General features: G+C 43.4%; 2 protein-coding genes across 2 annotated transcripts; one reads left to right on the top strand and one right to left on the bottom strand.

The window, feature by feature from the left end:
* Nucleotides 1-668: 668 nt before the first annotated feature.
* Nucleotides 669-7,003, top strand: myoz3a (myozenin 3a). The gene is made up of 6 exons (XM_042061201.1): nucleotides 669-838; nucleotides 1,439-1,535; nucleotides 3,208-3,368; nucleotides 4,183-4,339; nucleotides 4,545-4,728; nucleotides 6,000-7,003. The coding sequence occupies exons 2-6, from the start codon at nucleotides 1,445-1,447 to the stop codon at nucleotides 6,181-6,183; spliced, it is 777 nt and encodes a 258-aa protein (XP_041917135.1). The 5' UTR covers nucleotides 669-838; nucleotides 1,439-1,444; the 3' UTR covers nucleotides 6,184-7,003.
* On the bottom strand, nucleotides 6,946-17,944 carry LOC121681438 (pre-mRNA-splicing factor RBM22-like). The gene is made up of 11 exons (XM_042061185.1): nucleotides 17,798-17,944; nucleotides 16,077-16,130; nucleotides 14,497-14,526; nucleotides 14,227-14,359; nucleotides 12,696-12,796; nucleotides 10,955-11,127; nucleotides 9,708-9,908; nucleotides 8,914-9,078; nucleotides 8,532-8,620; nucleotides 7,937-8,068; nucleotides 6,946-7,821 (listed from the first exon to the last, which is right to left on the bottom strand). The coding sequence occupies exons 1-11, from the start codon at nucleotides 17,849-17,851 to the stop codon at nucleotides 7,682-7,684; spliced, it is 1,272 nt and encodes a 423-aa protein (XP_041917119.1). The 5' UTR covers nucleotides 17,852-17,944; the 3' UTR covers nucleotides 6,946-7,681.
* Between the last annotated feature and the right edge of the window lie 15 nt (nucleotides 17,945-17,959).

Below are 17,959 nucleotides of genomic sequence, written 5' to 3'. Positions count from 1 at the left end.
TAGGGGTGCCCTGAGCTTGAAGGGTTTAAGTACCACTGCTATAGAGTGTTTTGCTGTTGCTAGAGCACTGATTCTGTCTCAAGATGCTACTGAGACAGACATACATCTGTCTGTCTGCAAAACATCCTGGTTGGAAATAGATTTTGAAATGATGTTTGTTTTGCCTCTATGAAAACAAAACAGGCTTTAACAGATCACGCATCAAGACTGCTGTAAAGACTGCATGCATGCATGCACGAGTTTATAGCTCTCAGGCTAGAGGTAATTTATAGCTGTGGGGCTCAGATAGAGCTTATTGACAGGAATGGGTGACCCCTGACCCCAGTTTAGACCTTTGACCTTGTCATGACATCACTCCACACATTCTTCTGTGCCAAGGTGCATGGCTGTTGCCATTTGTCTGCTTGGATTTCTTGGGCACATACTGTCTCAGACACTCCTCCACGCTCAACACACACACACACACACACAAGATGCCCAAAGTCTTGCACTCCTGCTTGGGCATGCAGCTGTTCTCAGCAATTCACACACGCCAGATCACAGAGTGACAGGATCAGATTTTTATTATCAGGAATGAAGGGGAGGGTCAGGGGTGTAAATCCAACCTCCCCCCACACACACACACACAGCCCCCATAGTCATCCTCCTCACCCCTTGGCTAAAATTACCCTTGTGATGTAAGAGAGGCGAGCTGAGGCTCTGTCTATACAAGCTGCAGATGAGCACCACCTCTGACACGGGCTCTGGGACAGCTCAGTGAGACACACGTCCAGGATAAAGCACAGAGATTCAGCCAGACCCACAGCCCGTTGATCAGCTCCACAGGACTCCCACACAGGTGAGTGCTGTACAGCGCAGAGTTGAGTTTCTGTGTGAGGGAAGTGTGTGAACGTGACAGTCACTTAATCCAGGGTGGATGTTGACAGACTATGCACAGAGGAGAGGTTGAGGGTTGGGGGTATCTGTTCCCCTGTAATCCATCAGACCAGGGCTTTGGTCTTGACCTGATATGTCTTGTTTATTTCTGACGGATTAGAGGAAAATGTGAGGGACCGTGACAGACTACTCAGAGGTGTATGGTCATGTCAATTACAAAAGCAGAGTCAGTAAAAATATGAAACAATGAGCCAGTATTCTTTATCTGTAATTAATATCAGAAGGGATGTTTGTCCCTCCATATACCTTAAATGCCTCTCGAAGAACCCAAACAAACATTTTTTACTTGTTTGAATGCAGCTGTGTCCAACAAATGCATAGTGGAAAGCCATTTATATCATGTGTGCAATAACCATTATATAGACTGTAGACCATTAGCGAGCTTAGCATAACTCACTGGAAGTTGATACACCAGTTAGCCTAGAACTTCTTTTTATCTATATGTCGTTATATGGGGCAGAAATGGTAAATTAACATTTTGTGTGTTAATGTGTTTTGACAGAGGAACATGATGATGATGATGATGCACGGAGTGCCTGACGACTGGGCCAAGCAGCGGCAGCAGCAGGCCATGGCGTTGAGCCGTGAGGTCCGAGGAGGTAAGGACAAGCCACACGAACGTGACTAAACAAGCCACACAAATGTGACTAGATCCTACATGACTAACTCTCATCTACAGTCAAAAATGTCTTTATATTTGCTAAGCTTTGCACTTTTACACAGTCATGGTGTGTCACATTTCATGTATTGGCAGCAACACAAATAAAATAATTATAATAATAACTCAAACATTAAAATCAAATGTTTGTGTGTGTGTGAGAAAGAACACCAGAGTAGCTTTGGTGAAGAGAGAACGACTGGAGGTCCAAACGTTTTATAGCAACAGATGATTATTGGCTCAATAATAAAGACATAGAGGCAGCATGCTAACTTGGTGGTAATGGTGCTGCAATATCAGTAAAGAACAGTGATGAGTAGTGTTGAAATGCTTGGAGTAGGCATTAGCTATACCAAGATAATTCTGTCAAAAACAAATGTGATGAAAAAAAGTCTTCTTTGCCTTGGATATCACTTTTATTAAGTGTGTTTAAAGTGCAATTTGCTTTTAACTGCGGTCTTCAAACGGCTTCTTATTTTAATGCATGCAAGCTGTTAATGGAATGCCATTCTACTTCATTCGTGAGGATTTAAGTCAGTAAAGTTTAGAAATTGTAACTACCAGTACTTCAGTGATGAAAATATCATATCACTACCAACTTCCACTGTAGTAAAGACACATAATACACAACTAAACCCACAATAGCCTTAGCTAAGTCACACACAGCATGTTTGATGAAGAGATCAGTCCAAGGAATGCTCCTTTCTCCCAGTGTGGTGTAGTGGTCTGAAGCGGTTTTGTTGGCACCCACCGTGAGTGTCTAAAATTACCTGTGACATGAGCCGTGGGAGACACATCAAAGGCTTTCTCCCCTGTTGCCAGCTGAGGCTGTAAAACCCCGGGATCGTCCTGTCCGAGCGAGCAGAGACCATACTCACCGCCCACCGTCTGAGCATTCCCTTCGGATGGCGTCCAAGGCTTTTTGTTTGTGTGTTTGTTTATTTGTATGTTTATTTTCCAATGACCTCAGCCATGTGGTGGCCAGTGTGTGTGTGTGTGTGTGTGTGTGTGTGTGTGTGTGTGTGTGTGTGTGTGTGTGTGTGTATGTTATACTGAGGCGACCCGAACTCAGCTAAATATGACCGCTCTCCCAAGGGAGGGGGAATTTTATCCAGCTGAGTTCAGGGCCCATCCCGCCACGTGCGCTGGCATGACACTGGAACTTACAGACAGGGACTGGACAGCTCCTCCTCAGATGTTGTTTTTTTCCCTAAACAACCTATTTATAAGCACGTCTGTCATCCATGCGGTAGGATGTCCACAACAAACCTCGAAGAGCACTCAGCCGCATCCTCTCATTTCAACAGAGTGCCAGAGTGTTGAACCTCTTAATCCAAATATTACAACACACATACAGTTTTAAATTTAAGGAGTCCTGTGGGCTGACCCAAGGGGGACACCACTTAACATGCTATGAACTTTTGATCTTTTTAAGGGGTAGAGTATATCAGGAGTGTCCGCTAATAAGTGGTCTCAGGGGTGAGGAGAGAGACAGCCCTCCATGTTGGGTGGTCTCCATTATCTATATCAGTGTCTTCTCAATAAAACTGTCTGATGCTGTGACCTTAAATTACTTTCACATCTGTGTGTGTGTGTGTGTGTGTGTGTGTCAGAGAGGCTGAACCTAGGGAAGAAAATTAGTACCCCTAAGGATGTTCAGATGGAAGAACTGCATTTGAATTCAAACAGAGGATCCCGAATGTTTCAAGAGAGACTAAAACGAGTTGAGAAATTCACTCTGGAGAATACTGTCAACAGCAACCCCTTCACATACGTAAGATATGACATTATATCACATTTCCCTTCACAGACTTGCTGTTTGCTCATGTCAATGAGAGCCAATCAAAAATAAGTTTGCGTATGCACTAATAAAGAGAATTTAGAATTCACACTCTTAATAATTCTGAGAATGAACAGAGTAGCTGTGGTGTGGCACCTGCTGGTTTTTTTCATCCTACTGATACAACAATAAACACAATGCAAACGACACAACATGCAGTAGATTTTCATCAGATTACTCTTTTGGACCATGACTTACAGATATCCAGTCAACTCCTGTCAGAACATATTGCGTAACCCCTACTTAGCACGTCAGCCAGATTTATGAGGACTGGCTTTATGGCTCGTGACGAGCTATGAAATCCTGACTCCTGTGCTCTCACTTTCTGCTGTGAGCTGCTGCTCTGCATGGCTGAGCACAGTAGGGGCCTTCAGGGGGACTGAATGAGAGGACACACGGGAGAAATGACAGCCTCAGTTTATGGGACTAATGGCGGAGAGACTCTCCACATCCATCCTCCCTCACTGTTTTCCTACTATGTATTTATGAGCTGAAACCTATGGATAACAGTAGCACAGTGGCTAGGAAGCAGGAGCTTAGCATTCTGCTAAAGCTTCTCACATTGCAACTGAACACAAATATTTAATATTTTAAAGAACACACACATTTCATTAAGAAGAAACTGTCAATATAGTGTCGAGATGAAGACGTCTCTATATTTCTCTGTAGGACACACCTCAGTGCCGGCAACACTATGCAAGGCTGACTAGATACATGACTCATCAACATTAGCTGTCTGATTCTGCAGGACCAGCCTGAAATGACCCCCGCAGAGAACCAGACACAGAACCCGCCAGAGATGGGGAAGGAGAACCTCACCTACATCATACCTGGCAAAACCAGCCTTGTCAACACCCTCAAGATGACGGTGGCCAAGAAAGGATGTCCAAACGTCCTTGCTCCAGGTACTGGACCGTGTGCTCGAGGAATCCTATAATGGAGAGCATGTTTTCCACAGAGAGTTGGAAATAGACACACATTCAGTGAAGTTCTACGTTCCCTTAACCTGTCAACATTCCCCATCATTAAAATCAACAGTACATTTAAAAGGGATTTTTTTTTATCGCCTTCTCAAGCTGAGCTTTCCAACCTTCACTGTGCTACCTACAGGATATTCTGGCCCTCTGAGGGAAATCCCCACTGAGAAGTTCAACGCCACTGTGATCCCAAAGTCCTACTGTTCCCCATGGAGGGAAGCCCTGGGGAGCACCGACAACCTGGTGGCCTCCCTAAGCTCCCAGCTCCCAGAGCCCCCACAGAAACTCCCACCCTCCAACTACAGGTGTTTCAACAGGTAAGAGCAACTGCCAACAGACATGTCATTAAAACATTAGACGTGCTGTTCAAAAGTTAAAACCATCAATTTCCAAAAGTATTCCAAAAGTAATGAACCCAATAGAATACATAACATAGCATAATATTAGATGACCTACTACTAAAATTTTAGTATCCGATAAATAGTGTAGCCAACAAAGCTAAAGCTTTAGACACACTTTTAGATGTGTCCAGTTGCTGCTCTGGAGGTCCTCAGGGAAGGTACTGTACTTGATGGCTAAATTAAACAGCAGTGGCTATGGCCTGCACCTCCTTTCTTGCCAACTCATGAATCCCTTTGAGTGCTTTGATAATACATTAGTATGGAGATCAAGGCAAAGGACATTTAAGGTCAAAGCATTTAATATCAGCTTCAGAAGACAGCCTAATAATAAAACAAGTGCTAATGATCACAGTTGCATGGGTCTTCTCTCCAGTAACAAAAGCCAGACTGGTCGTGGTCTAAGTGCCGTGGCCATGGTTCAAGTACAGGCTCTGGGCATATTAAGACACACTCATGGCCATCCCCCTGAAATAGATCTGATGATGACCGAATACGACTATCATATTATAATCACCATTATCTCTTAAATTAGCATTGTGGCATCGCGCCCTGTTTCCATTCCCTCTTCCTGCTTGAAAGCAGATCTGGGCCCTGGCAACTAGCGTCATCCACAGCTATGCAAGGGGCCACTGTGGAAAGATGACCCATAGGAGCCCCCATCGCATGCCTGTCAGCCCCTCAAGTCTGGTTGCGTACACAGATCCAGTTTCCCTGACACGCCGAATTGCGTCACTCCAGTGACCCAATACAGCCACACAAAAGGAGACCCTGACAATTTTTTTTTGAGATTCATAAAACGAAGCCTTGGAGACTCATTCCGTTTTTCCTCTGCATAGCATATTAAGCAATATAGGCTACTTGGGGATGAGGATGGGCTTCTCAAGTCCAACTGACCAAGGGCCTTGTGCTGTGACACATATATTATTGACTCATAACACAACTTATATCACCCTCAAGCTATATTTTTCTCTTATGAAATAATGGTCAATGCTATTTTTTTACATAGCATCTACATTCATTGCTATTGTCTCAAGGAAAAGCAAAGGGTCTTTGCTTTGACAATGAGGCCTGTGCCTCCAGGAGTAGGCTCATGGCAACAGGCATTAAAGACATGTATTGGCATGCAAACTTACAGTAGCTTGGGTTTTTTCCGTTTTCCATCTTCTCTCTGTCTTTCACTCTTGCAGAGCGGCGATGCCATTTGGCGGCCAAATGGCGAGCAAGCGGGTCATCCCCGTGATCAACTTCGAGCAGGTCGACTCTCAGAACCTGCCAGGCTCCGTGCTGGAACGCATGGCCTCGCGGCCCAACTTCAACCGGGCGCCCCGGGGATGGGGCATGGACTACACCCCGGAGTCCTCAGATCTGTGACGGGCCAGACAGCAGTCACAATACGCCAGCCAACCCCCAGGGGGCGTCTGTCCTGGGGCGAGAGAGACTGAGATTGGCTCGTACCTGCGCTTGCATTTTCTCACTACTGGCCACTGATGTGTTGGATGTGTGTGAGTTGGATGAGACTGGGCCTATGCAATCAGTTTAGGCCAACCAGATAGCATGTGACTCGGGGGCGGATCTGGGGGGCATTTCCAAGTGGTTTAGTGGCAAAGCTGGGTAAGTTAACACAACAACTTGTTGAGAAGCTTATTTGCCGTCATCCTCAGAGTATGATATGAGGATGCATACAGTAAGCTAATGCGGACAGACTGATTATTGCACCTACAGAACAGAACGATATGCATACCCTTATCCAACTCCGGGGTAGACGGCAAATAAGCTAATAAATTTATCTTACCCACATTTGTCACTAAACCATACACTTGGAATTCCCACTTGGCTCAGATGCCCAGTTCTGCTCCGGACTCTACCACTATCTGGGACTACCGTGCAAGGTGGACGCCTAAAGCTTCCTTTGTGTTGCGTTTCAAGAGATAATTTATTGTTAGCAAGGAGGCAGCAAGTGTGACACACTGGACTGATGCTATGCATTACAGGTCATCGACACGAATATAAGGCACTTTAATTTTACATTATTTATTTTTGTGAAATATGGTATTCTGTCAGAATATCATATCAGTATCCTGATAAAGAGACACCAAACATATGGATTGCCAAATAGAGACACCAAAAATATGCTGGATTGCCAAATAGAAAGGAATATTTTATTGTTTAAAATGGACTGTAACTGGTGTGATCTGAGTCTACATTTGTGAATTGTTGTCCTGACTTACAGTGGGGAAATCCATGTTGTGAATCAGCTGAAACATGTTGGTACTGTGTTCGCTTAAAAAAACAGATCAAAATGGTTTGGACCTTAAACAATTCTGAGCTGATTTGAAGGTCAAATCATCAAAGATCAACTGCTCAATTTTGAGTATTAATTCATGATGTGATTTGAGAAGAAAAATTACTCATAGGTTATCCATACAGCAACTTATAGCAGCTGCACATACCACTAAAAACTTAAGTAAACATAAAAAAAATAAAAATAAATCATAATACATAAAATACTAATACTAATAATAACAGTCCAAAGATGACAGTGGCAGAAGTGAAAACAGATATCTCTTGTTAAACCAATACATTATAACTGTCGGGTAAGCAACAGTTATTACTATGGAAGTCTATTCAGCAGCCATTTGGCCAATGTTGCTCACATCCATGGACTATATGGCAAGTAGAGACTACGAGTGTGAGGATTCACCTCAACCCACTCAGTCTTTGATGAGCATTTTTCCCCTCACCAAGTGTTCCACTCTCAGAGAAAGTGCTACGAAGCCGAAGAAATGGCACCAGACTGAGAACACTCCTTTGATCAGGTCGGTGCGAAGCTGGCACTTAGCGAGCTGGCTGAGGTAGATGGAGCAGGGCGTTACTCTGCCGCGTGGCGAGTGGCATGGGTGCCCATGCGCTGAGGATCCTGGGAAGGGTAGTGGATGTGGCCTGGAGGTCTGAGGCCCATGGGTGGAGGCGGGGGCGGCCCCATGGGATGGAATAATGGCGGTCCGAAACCTAGACAGACAGACAGACACACACACAAAGCAATAGGTCAAATCAGCCCTGTCCACATCTAAATGCAGATCAAATCTGATAAAAAGGTAATAGTAGGCTGGACGGAGCTGCGCACCGGGAGGTGGGGGGTTGGGTATGCCAGGGGGAGGGGGCATGGCCATGTTCATGACTGCCGATGAGGTATTTGGGTCCAGGTTGAAGTAGTTGGTAGGCACCTCCTCCTCCTGGGCAGGGGGTGGGGGAAGGGCTGAGGAGGCACAAAATACCCCATTAATACCAATGCATATGGAGGTCAGTGTCCTTATCCGACACTGCTTCTGTGCTTCCTCTCAAGACTCAGAGTGGAACTGATCACGAGCACGCACAGCCACGAGTGAGTCATAATCAGAGCAAGGCACTTTTATTTGTGTTTATAAGTGTTTTCCAAAGATCACACAAAAACAAACATGCAATTCAACCTTTGATTGAACTTTGACTATGATTTTTCTACCCTTGCCCTCACAAATGTACAAACACACATACTGTACATAAATATATAAACATCCTCATACAGATGCAGTGGTGCGCACACACGCAGTTTCGTTGTCTCCCTCACTCTCAAACAGACACACACCAAACACACACACATGTTGTCTCCCTCTCTCTCAAACAGACAGACACACACACACTCTGTTTTGTGGTCTCCCTCTCTCTCAAAAACACACAATTACCTCCAGGGAGTCCTGGTACGGGCTCGAGCCTGTTTCCCATCTCGCTGACCCCATCTTGGTCCTTCTCTCTCCCTCTGGCTCCCTGGGACCTGAATAAGCAGCACGACACACACACACACACACACACACACACCCACAGACACACACACCCACACAGTGACACACACAGTTAAGAGGCAGAACTCCCCACTGGCACGCGCCACATAAGCCGACTGATTTATTTCCACAAAACACCACATTTATAGCGCATTAAAACAACCCCAGCACATTGACTCCCAGAAAGTAGCACATTTAAAGCACATCAACAAGCATAGTGGCTCCACTCATCACAAAGCACCACATTTAACGCACATAACAGGCTGCTCTGCTGCTCCGAACTGACCTGCCCCATTTGACGGTGAGCCTGCGTCCACCAATGATGAGCTTGTTGAAGGACTTCTCCGCAGCGAGCTCTGCTGCCTGCCGCGCGGCAAACTGGATGAAGGCACACTGCTGCCTCTGCACCACTGTGATGGTGCGGATCTCGCCAAACTGGTAGAAATGGTTCCTGCAGGAGGCCAATGGAAGAGAATGAGTGATTCACAACATTTTATATATAGAGAGAGAGAGACAGAAAGAGATAGAGAAAGAGATAGATAGAGATAGAAAGAGATAGAGAAAGAGATAGATAGATAGATAGATAGATAGAGAGAGCAAGAAAGAGATAGAGACAGAGAGAGATATATAGATAGAGATAGATAGATAGATAGATAGAGATAAAAAGAGATAGGAGAGAGAGATAGCATTATACAGATGAGGGTATTACATTTTTGTAGATAATCTCAACATAAAAAACACATCTGCTCACTCTTTCTTCCCAAACACAATTTTGCAAGCCAAGAATACAGAATTCCTACAAAATGAGCCAATAAATATATTATTCATTCTACACATGTCGCCATGTTCTGTGCAGAGAGTTATATATCTGACCAACAACACTCTGAATTGATTTGTTTTTAAACTTAATATGTAAGCATATCAATCTCCCTCTGAATATTGAAGACCTAAATCCTCAAAAGCCCATGCAGAAGAAATATACAAGAATAAAGAATATGCCTTCAATACATCACTTTGTACATAATGCATTACCTCAAGGCATAAATATTGAAAAAATTAAATTCAAAACAATTTCCCCACCTGAGCTCGGAGTCGGTGATGTTGTCTCCCAGGCCTCCTATGTAGAGGGTGGTGATGGACTTGTCGTCTGGCGTGTCTAGCCTCGGCATGGCAGACGCTCGCTTCAGGAGTTTGTCTGCCACCGGGTCGTTTAACCCATAGTAGCGGTCCTTGATGTTCTGATCCGCCAGGGGGTCATCTGGATCTGTGGGTTTCTCGTGCCTAAGGACACATCAGCACATCAGAAACCCATGAGAACCAGCAACCATTTAAATGTGCAACACTTGGTATACATAGGACAAATATGACACTTGGTATACATAGGACAAATATGACACTTGGTATACATAGGACAAATATGAGATTATTTTTTACAAAAATACAGATGAATCACAGCAGTAGCCTACAAGGGGGTTTATGGGTGATTGTGGGGCACCATACCATACTTACAAAAATGCAAGTTGTGTGAGAGGTAAATACTGTGTAAGGTGTGTGAGAGGTAAATACTGTGTGTAACAGTGAAAATCAGGATACTGATATAGTACTTGTGTCTGTATAGCCCTATGAGTCCTGTCAAATCTTGTTCAAGTCTGCCACCTAGCTCATGTTCCAGGAAACTACAACTCAACAGGCCAAATATTCTTTCACACAAACATACGGGTATTTGTGGGCCTTTAAGGGCGTTTATAAGGAGCTGGCTCAAGGGTTATACAAGTAATTTGTTGTGTTTAGTTGTATAATGAAAGCACAGTTTTTATAGTCATCCATGCGTGTTCACTTCTGGCTCCTTGGCTATGAATTTGGTAACTATAGCGGTTATTTGACATCTTTAGAACACTAAACATATCGGAGGTGTCAAATGTTGAGTTACTCCAGTCTAGATTTTTTGACGTTAATTACTCCTATGATGTATTGCTATTGTCTATCCAAATTAAAATGCCTGGTGCAAAGTTAACCGATGGTCAAATCAACCAAAACTCTGATATTGTTTGCACCTTCAAGTGGTCTGTGACGTATGTTTGTGTAAGAGAATACATGTGCTTCTGAACAACCTCAATAAAACTCACAGCTAGGATTACTGAATATACATGTAACACAACACAATCGTTTAACTTTCATCTCAAATGGCTCATTTTGACACAGGGGCCCCCAACATTTCAGATCTTCAGTGTCAGTAACTCTAGGCGTAAAAAAAAAAAAAAAAAAAAAAAAAAAAAAAAAAAAAAAACACAGATTTTGTAGCGGGGCCAAGTGTTCCCCTCTCTGACCTGTAGGGGCACTCCTCTCCTCTCTTGCACTCTCCCTTCACCCAGAAGGAGCAGATGTGTGGCCGATTCCTCTTGTAGTAGGGCGTGGTGCGCGCCAACTTCAGCAGCATGTCACTGTGGCCCGGGGCCTTGCCCAGCAAGCCCACCGGACGGGTGCCATCAGAGCCCTGGATCTGAGGGAAGCACCAATAGGTAATGAATACTTACATTATCTCATATCAATGAATATATTTACATTGATAAAAATATAAGGAGAGTAAAGTGAGTGTGAGAGTGAGAGTGAGTGTGAGCGAGCATGAGTATGTTATGTTTCCTACGGAATGCCATGGCAATAGAGATTCACCATAACCCCACTTCGAGCAGGCAGGGCAAAAAGGGCTACTGAAAAGTCAACACTATCCTACACTGCTACTAAAGTTGAGTCCAGTGAAAAACAGCTGACCCACGCATAACAGATATACTTTTACATTACATTACATTAGGCTGACACATTTTTAACCAAAGCAACTAACAACATGGTGAACAGTTTAAGTTTTAAAGCAATGCTCTCAACAATTTTAGGACAATTTAAAAACGGTAGAGTACAGTGAGAACAAGTGCATCAGTGAGTGCTGTTTTCAAACAGTTGAGTGTCAGTTCAAGACGGGTGGTAAGTGCTAGGATCAGCAAGACTTGTTGTAAGTGGTGCTATACTTAGTGCATGAGACATTCTCCTTCTTAATGAAACCGCTTTTCTGAAGAGCTAATAATCAAAGACATTGCAGAGGTGCAAGAGGAGAGGCTTGAAAATCCGTGCACATAAAACCAGATCCCAGTGAACAGGTGGAGCTGCAATAGAGATGGCCGAGCACTGACCGTGGGACTGTGCCGAGCCAGTTAAAGCATCAGAGGCAACGGAGCAGCCTGCAGAGACACTGCAGTATTCCTCTTATTCCAAATGCCTATTAGCAACAATGTGGCTGCTTGCTTTGGGTGTACCACACACCCATTACAAGTAATAAAGCTGTTGGCATTGATACTATTGACTACAGTACTATCAAGACATTTACATTTTCCACAGAGTATTCCTCAATTATACCACCTTCAATACAGTAGCTTGCACTAGAACACACGGCAGTATTCTGATAAAAAAATATTCCACAATTCTTAACCACATAAAATAGCTCTCTAAAAGTGTTAGAACATCCACAGAACCGCATAGGCAAGCTCCATCAAAGAACCACATGCTGGTTGAGATTACCGGATTCAGAACTTATGATTTTTATATTCATAAGTGGTTTATGTCCTGATGTTTCTGCTATGTGTTCTACCACATATGAGATGACTGTTGTTATTTCATTCTGTTCCTGTACTGTTCCTGTGTATATCTAAGTGTTAGAGAGATAGGTGTTAGTAGAGATAAGCGGAAATATTATGTCTGCATGGCTATGTCAGCAGCTGCCTGCTCCGGACTGCCAGGTAGCCACTAATCGTAGTCTGATTCAGTGTAGTCCACGTAAGATGGGATGACCAACAGCATCTCCCGTCAGCCTGGAAGGATACTTAAACCCTAACTGTTTGTTTGTCTAGTTAGAGCAGCTGATAGATCTTTAGGTGAAGTCATTCTGTCTCTACTCTGATGCTTATCAATTGTAAATAAAACTCTGTTCCTGATTTTTCCTACAATTGGTAGGACTGGGTCTTCATTCATCTGTGGTATCAAAATTACAATCATGGTGAGTAGTACTTGGTTTCAAGTTACCTCTCGCTCCATGTTCTGCGTGTAATACTCCTTGTTCACGTCCGACTTCGGCATGTCGTCCTTAACGGCCAGGCCAGTGTCTCGAACCTGAATTGGCAGGCCTGTTAATCAAGAGAAGAATGTTTAAATGACTTCAGGTCATGATGGGGTCCATCAAACGATCCCAGAGATAATGAGACCTGCCGGGGCGCTAATGACACGCTTGGTATTCTGTGGGAGCTTCTGAAGTTCCTTACTGTGTCAAAGGCCTCGGAATATGACATCATTAGCAGCTCATAAAACAGAACTTATTTTAAAAGTATAACAACGTTTTTTGGGGGCTGCGGTCACTGTTTCTGAGTGGTGTTGTGATATAACTGATGATGGCTATTGTTCTGTCCTTATTGCGCGACCGTTTGCCCAACTAGACAGACTGCTAACATATTCATAACGTCTGAGACAGAAGTAGATATATGGCTTCTAAAAAAATCCTCAGTTCAGTGATTTTCAATTTGTAAAACAGCAAATAAATGCAAAAGAAAATGTACATTAAAATGTGTCCTTTCAATTCTAACGTTAACGTGGTTCAAACGATTGTCAGCTACTACTTCCTTGTTTACTTTAAACTTGAACTTCGAGGTCTGGACCCGCGGGTCGTGACGCAAAAGAGTGAGGTGCGGGACAACTTTTGAAAGCTCTCTGCGGGGGTGGGCGGGATGAGAGAGGCGCGTTCGCGGGGATGATAGAGGTGCGTTCGCGGGGATGAGAGAGGCGCGTTCGCGGGGATGAGAGAGGCGCGTTCGCGGGTGCGGGACAACTTTTGAAAGCTCTTTGCGGGGGTGGGCGGGATGAGAGAGGCGCGTTCGCGGGTGCGGGACAAACTTCCGCACTCCCACAAATTAAATATGTGCGTAAAATTAAATATGGAAATGATTAAAGTAGTGTACATAACTATAGTTCAGCTGGATGTTCTGTTAGGCAGCATTAAAAAATAGGGTTTAAGCATAACTGACGGATAGCAGGCCTAGCCTATATTGTCGTTTACGTGGGTTCAATTCGTTCCTGCTGCTCATTGTCAAAACTTGAAATCGAAAACTTGACAGAGGAAGAGGGCACTAGACTAGGCCTACCTTAGTTGTTAGCCTACATTCAGAACCAAGAAACTTAAAATCAGACATCTGGAGTCTTTCTCAGGTGTGTGCTCCTTTCGTGAGACAGAAAGAAAAACTGAATAGGCTATCCCTCCTGAATGCGGGCTTTAGCGGGCGGGAGCGGGACATCATGTTACAGATGCGGACGGGAGCAAAATCAGTCCTGCGCAAACCTCTACTTGAACTGACCCGACGTCAAATTAAAGTACCATAGAAATTTGTGACGGATTTCCTAATTTAAAATAATCCACAAGGTGGCACTAAAACCCAACTTATAAATGTATGCCATGACAGCTATTCACACATTTCAATGCACATTCACACATCAAGCATATAATTATTCCAGAAATTCCATGACCCGTGGGAACCCTGCAAGAAAGTCATTCCCAATGAATTCTTACCATACTCCAGGTCCAGCAGACAGGTCTGGCAGACATTTTTCATCTTGCTGCACGTCTGACAAACTTCGGTCTTCTTGAAGCGCATACGGACGCCAGGACACCAGCGGAACACCGTGAAAGGACGAGCACAGATCTGACGAGAAATATCAAAATATGGACAATGAAAGCAAACTCACTTATTGTACAGACCACCATTGTGTAGAAAAACAAAGTAAAATGCCAAATGGGGACAGTGATCGTTATGCAGGTAGTTCAGGTTTCGGTTCTTACCTTGCATTCTTTGCCATACTTCTCTTTGGTCTATCAGACGACAACACAAATTAACAACCATACATGTATCAAAGACAACACAAATCTGCATTCACAACATAAACTGCATGCATGCATGGGATAAACGTGATACTCTTCAGTCTAGACATTTGTTTTAAGTAAAGGGTCATTCCACGCCAACTCTGCCGCCCATGTATATGACACCTCTCAGATTTTGCTGAAAAGCGGTGAATATATGCCTTATGTTACCAAACAAAGGAATCTGAAGTTTCAGGTCAATATCTCAAACGGTTTGCCTGTGGCGTCCATTTGAATTTCGGGTGCCACGGCCCTAATTGACACATTGGAATTTCACAATTCATCTTTGGCCATTTTTGGAAGCCTATAACGTCAGTTCTAATAGTGGTAGAGGGCTGGAAACTGGTGTGGTAGTTCATTGTAGCCTGTACTACACAATTCTGGAGAATCAACATTCCTTACTGTTTGGGTGAGAGGTGGGTCACCAAAGTCCTAAAAAATGTTGAAGGCATGTGTGATTTTTCACTTTTTGGGTGGCCCTAGCACCACAATTAATGATCATATTTATTCTAAACAGGATTATTTGTTATATGTGGAAACCTTGCTCTTGCCAAAATGAATTTGAAGGGTATGGTACCACTGGTGGGGGTTTTATGGGGGTCCAAAAACCCTCTCTGGCAGAGGAGACTCTTTTGGAACCCCATATTTGGACCCCCAAATGACCATGTGGGCACTTGATGAATGGGAACAGGATTTATACCACATAAAGATACATATTTGTTCATTCTTTTAATGAAATAACATTTTTGACTATGAAGCTCCATAATATGAATTTTATTCTTCATAATGCACCATTTTGGACATTGTTTCTAGAAGTCTGGAATGTAGATCAGGTATACAAATATGTATCTTTATGTGGTATAAATCCTGTTCCCATTCATCAAGTGCCCACATGGTCATTTGGGGGTCCAAATATGGGGTTCCAAAAGAGTAACCTCTGCCGGAGAGGATTTTTGGACCCCCATAAAACCCCCACCAGTGGTACCATACCCTTCAAATTCATTTTGGCAAGAGCAAGGTTCCCACATATAACAAATAATCCTGTTTAGAATAAATATGATCATTAATTGTGGTGCTAGGGCCACCCAAAAAGTGAAAAATCACACATGCCTTCAACATTTTTTAGGACTTTGGTGACCCACCTCTCACCCAAACAGTAAGGAATGTTGATTCTGCCTCCAGCATTGTGTAGTACAGGCTAAAATGAACTACCACACCAGTTTCCAGCCCTCTACCACTATTAGAACAGACGTTATGGGCTTCCAAAAATGGCAAAAGATGAAATGTGAAATTCCAATGTGTCAATTAGGGCCGTGGCACCCGAAATTCAAATGGACGCCACAGGCAATCCGTTTGAGATATTGACCTGAAACTGATTCCTTTGTTTGGTAACATAAGGCTTATATTTACCGCTTTGCAGCAAAATCTGAGAGGTGTCATGTACATGATACCCCGATATTGGCTGTTTTCACATGGAATAACCCTAAACATAAACCACTTACCATTCGAATGTATGGGTTTTCACCAAGGCATGTCTGACAGAGGATAGGGAAGTCCTGTGTGGAAAAAAATAATAAATAAATCCATAAATAAATCAAGTGTTGACTATGATATCCACATTCAAAGAGGTCTCAACAAGAAATAAACTCAACAGCTCATTGCATGTTTCATCCAATAATCAACCACTCAATACAGTGTTTCCCAGAGAATTGAATTCCATTTGTGGTGGTTGGTTTGCAGAATTAACTTCAATGCAACAGTTTTTAACAAATTAGCACAACATGGTTATGATGCTAACCAGATTTTAGCACAATTTAGTACAACCTGGAAAATCATTGTGTGGTGGTCAATGTTGATTTTGTGGTGGGCCGCCACAAAAAAGTAAATGTATGGGAAACACTGCAATATACACACTGGTAACAAGAATGGCTACAATCCAAGTTCTATCCCGGTAGGTTCTTCAGTAACATCCATCTCATCAGTGTGACTAAATATAATCTGTCTCCTTACATCACTCTGCACTCAAGAGTTTGGGGCTCCAGTCTCACTATGCAGATATTACAAATCGCTCACCCTTTGCAACCGGGTAACTCCCTGTAGACTGAGAGACTACTAGCCTGGATATATCCATACGAATTTTTGGCATATTCGGGATTTGCTATGCAGGTCCGCCTGGCCAAGATGGCATTAAAGCCCGTTTCCAATTACCCTAAAACACGGGCACGCAAATACAATTGCTAATCTGGCATGGACATGTATTTCTTTGGAATTGAGTGAACAACCGCATTTAAAACCTTCCTTTACAAGATTTCACTGCTAGTTACACCCCTGCTGGAAGTCGTAAGGCAATGAACCTTTTCCAGAACCACACTTGATTGAGAAGGGTCTGGTGACGACAAATCTATGGTGTGCAAATCTATCGTCTAGCTTCTACCAGAGATGGCCTTGGCAACAATGCAAGTGTAGACAAACACGAACAGCTGAACTTATAAACAAGGCGTACACAAGACCTCAAAAACTTGCCAGCTAAATCAAGGCATGGTTACACCCAATCAGAGATATGACCTGCCAGATTATCTCATTTAAGCGTTAAAACTACGTTAAGGGTTAAAAGGCCAGTGTTACCATGTTTACCTGTTACCTTCAGACATGATTAACGTTAACGTTAGCTGCTACCTGAATTTAACTCAACACACACATGACATCTATTTCCAGTTTGCACCAGCAAGCTATAAGCTTGGTGTTAGATTTATCAGACCACAACTAGCCATAGAGCTAGACATAATTAGCTAGCTAGCTAGCTAGCTTCTACCTGATTAACGTTATCACCGTTGTTAGTTCAGGCACTAATTAGCACTACACGGCTATCACTAATCAGCCGGGGCTAGCTATTTAGCACAGCTAGCAATTTAGCTTAACGATATCTGTGCTGTTGAACTTCTGTTGACTGTAAAGTCAGGCAAGCACAGCAATAGCTATTTAACAACCATACAGACTACATAGTTAAAGGAATGATGTTTCTCTATAACCATGTTCAAAACATTTCGGTATAGCTAGCTTGCTAACCAGTCAATAAGCAGGAGTTCCCATGCTTGCCTACGGTCGGGAACAGTTGTACTGCTAGCTGGCATTTCGTAATGATTTAATCTAAAGGGATGTTTGAGTACCAACATATATGCCCATGTAAAATAGAAGAATAAACAGTCAAATTAAGACAGCATACCGCATCTTCCCAATTCTGTCGGTTATATGTGTTAGCTCCTAAGGACGTCGCCATCTTCCACAGCTCTCGACTCGCTCAGAGCTCCCGCTCACTGGCTGAATGGTTGCGCACAACTTGCGCACTACGGGAAATCGTAGTGGTAAAAACCTGCCACCCATACTT

This window comes from Alosa sapidissima, chromosome 14 (assembly GCF_018492685.1).
Source record: "Alosa sapidissima isolate fAloSap1 chromosome 14, fAloSap1.pri, whole genome shotgun sequence".
Taxonomy (NCBI): Eukaryota; Metazoa; Chordata; class Actinopteri; order Clupeiformes; family Clupeidae; genus Alosa; species Alosa sapidissima.
Note: the sequence above shows the minus strand (reverse complement) of the source record. Positions and strands in the feature narration are given on the sequence as shown.

Coding starts and splice junctions, on each gene's coding strand:
- myoz3a (XM_042061201.1), top strand. CDS start 1,445: ATGATGATGATGATGATGCACGGAGTGCCTGACGACTGGGCCAAGCAG. Junction 1,536..3,207: donor GAGCCGTGAGGTCCGAGGAG/GTAAGGACAAGC, acceptor TGTGTGTGTCAG/AGAGGCTGAACCTAGGGAAG. Junction 3,369..4,182: donor ACAGCAACCCCTTCACATAC/GTAAGATATGAC, acceptor CTGATTCTGCAG/GACCAGCCTGAAATGACCCC.
- LOC121681438 (XM_042061185.1), bottom strand. CDS start 17,851: ATGGCGACGTCCTTAGGAGCTAACACATATAACCGACAGAATTGGGAA. Junction 14,360..14,496: donor AGTATGGCAAAGAATGCAAG/GTAAGAACCGAA, acceptor ATTTCTCGTCAG/ATCTGTGCTCGTCCTTTCAC. Junction 9,909..10,954: donor GGAGAGGAGTGCCCCTACAG/GTCAGAGAGGGG, acceptor ATGTGTCCTTAG/GCACGAGAAACCCACAGATC.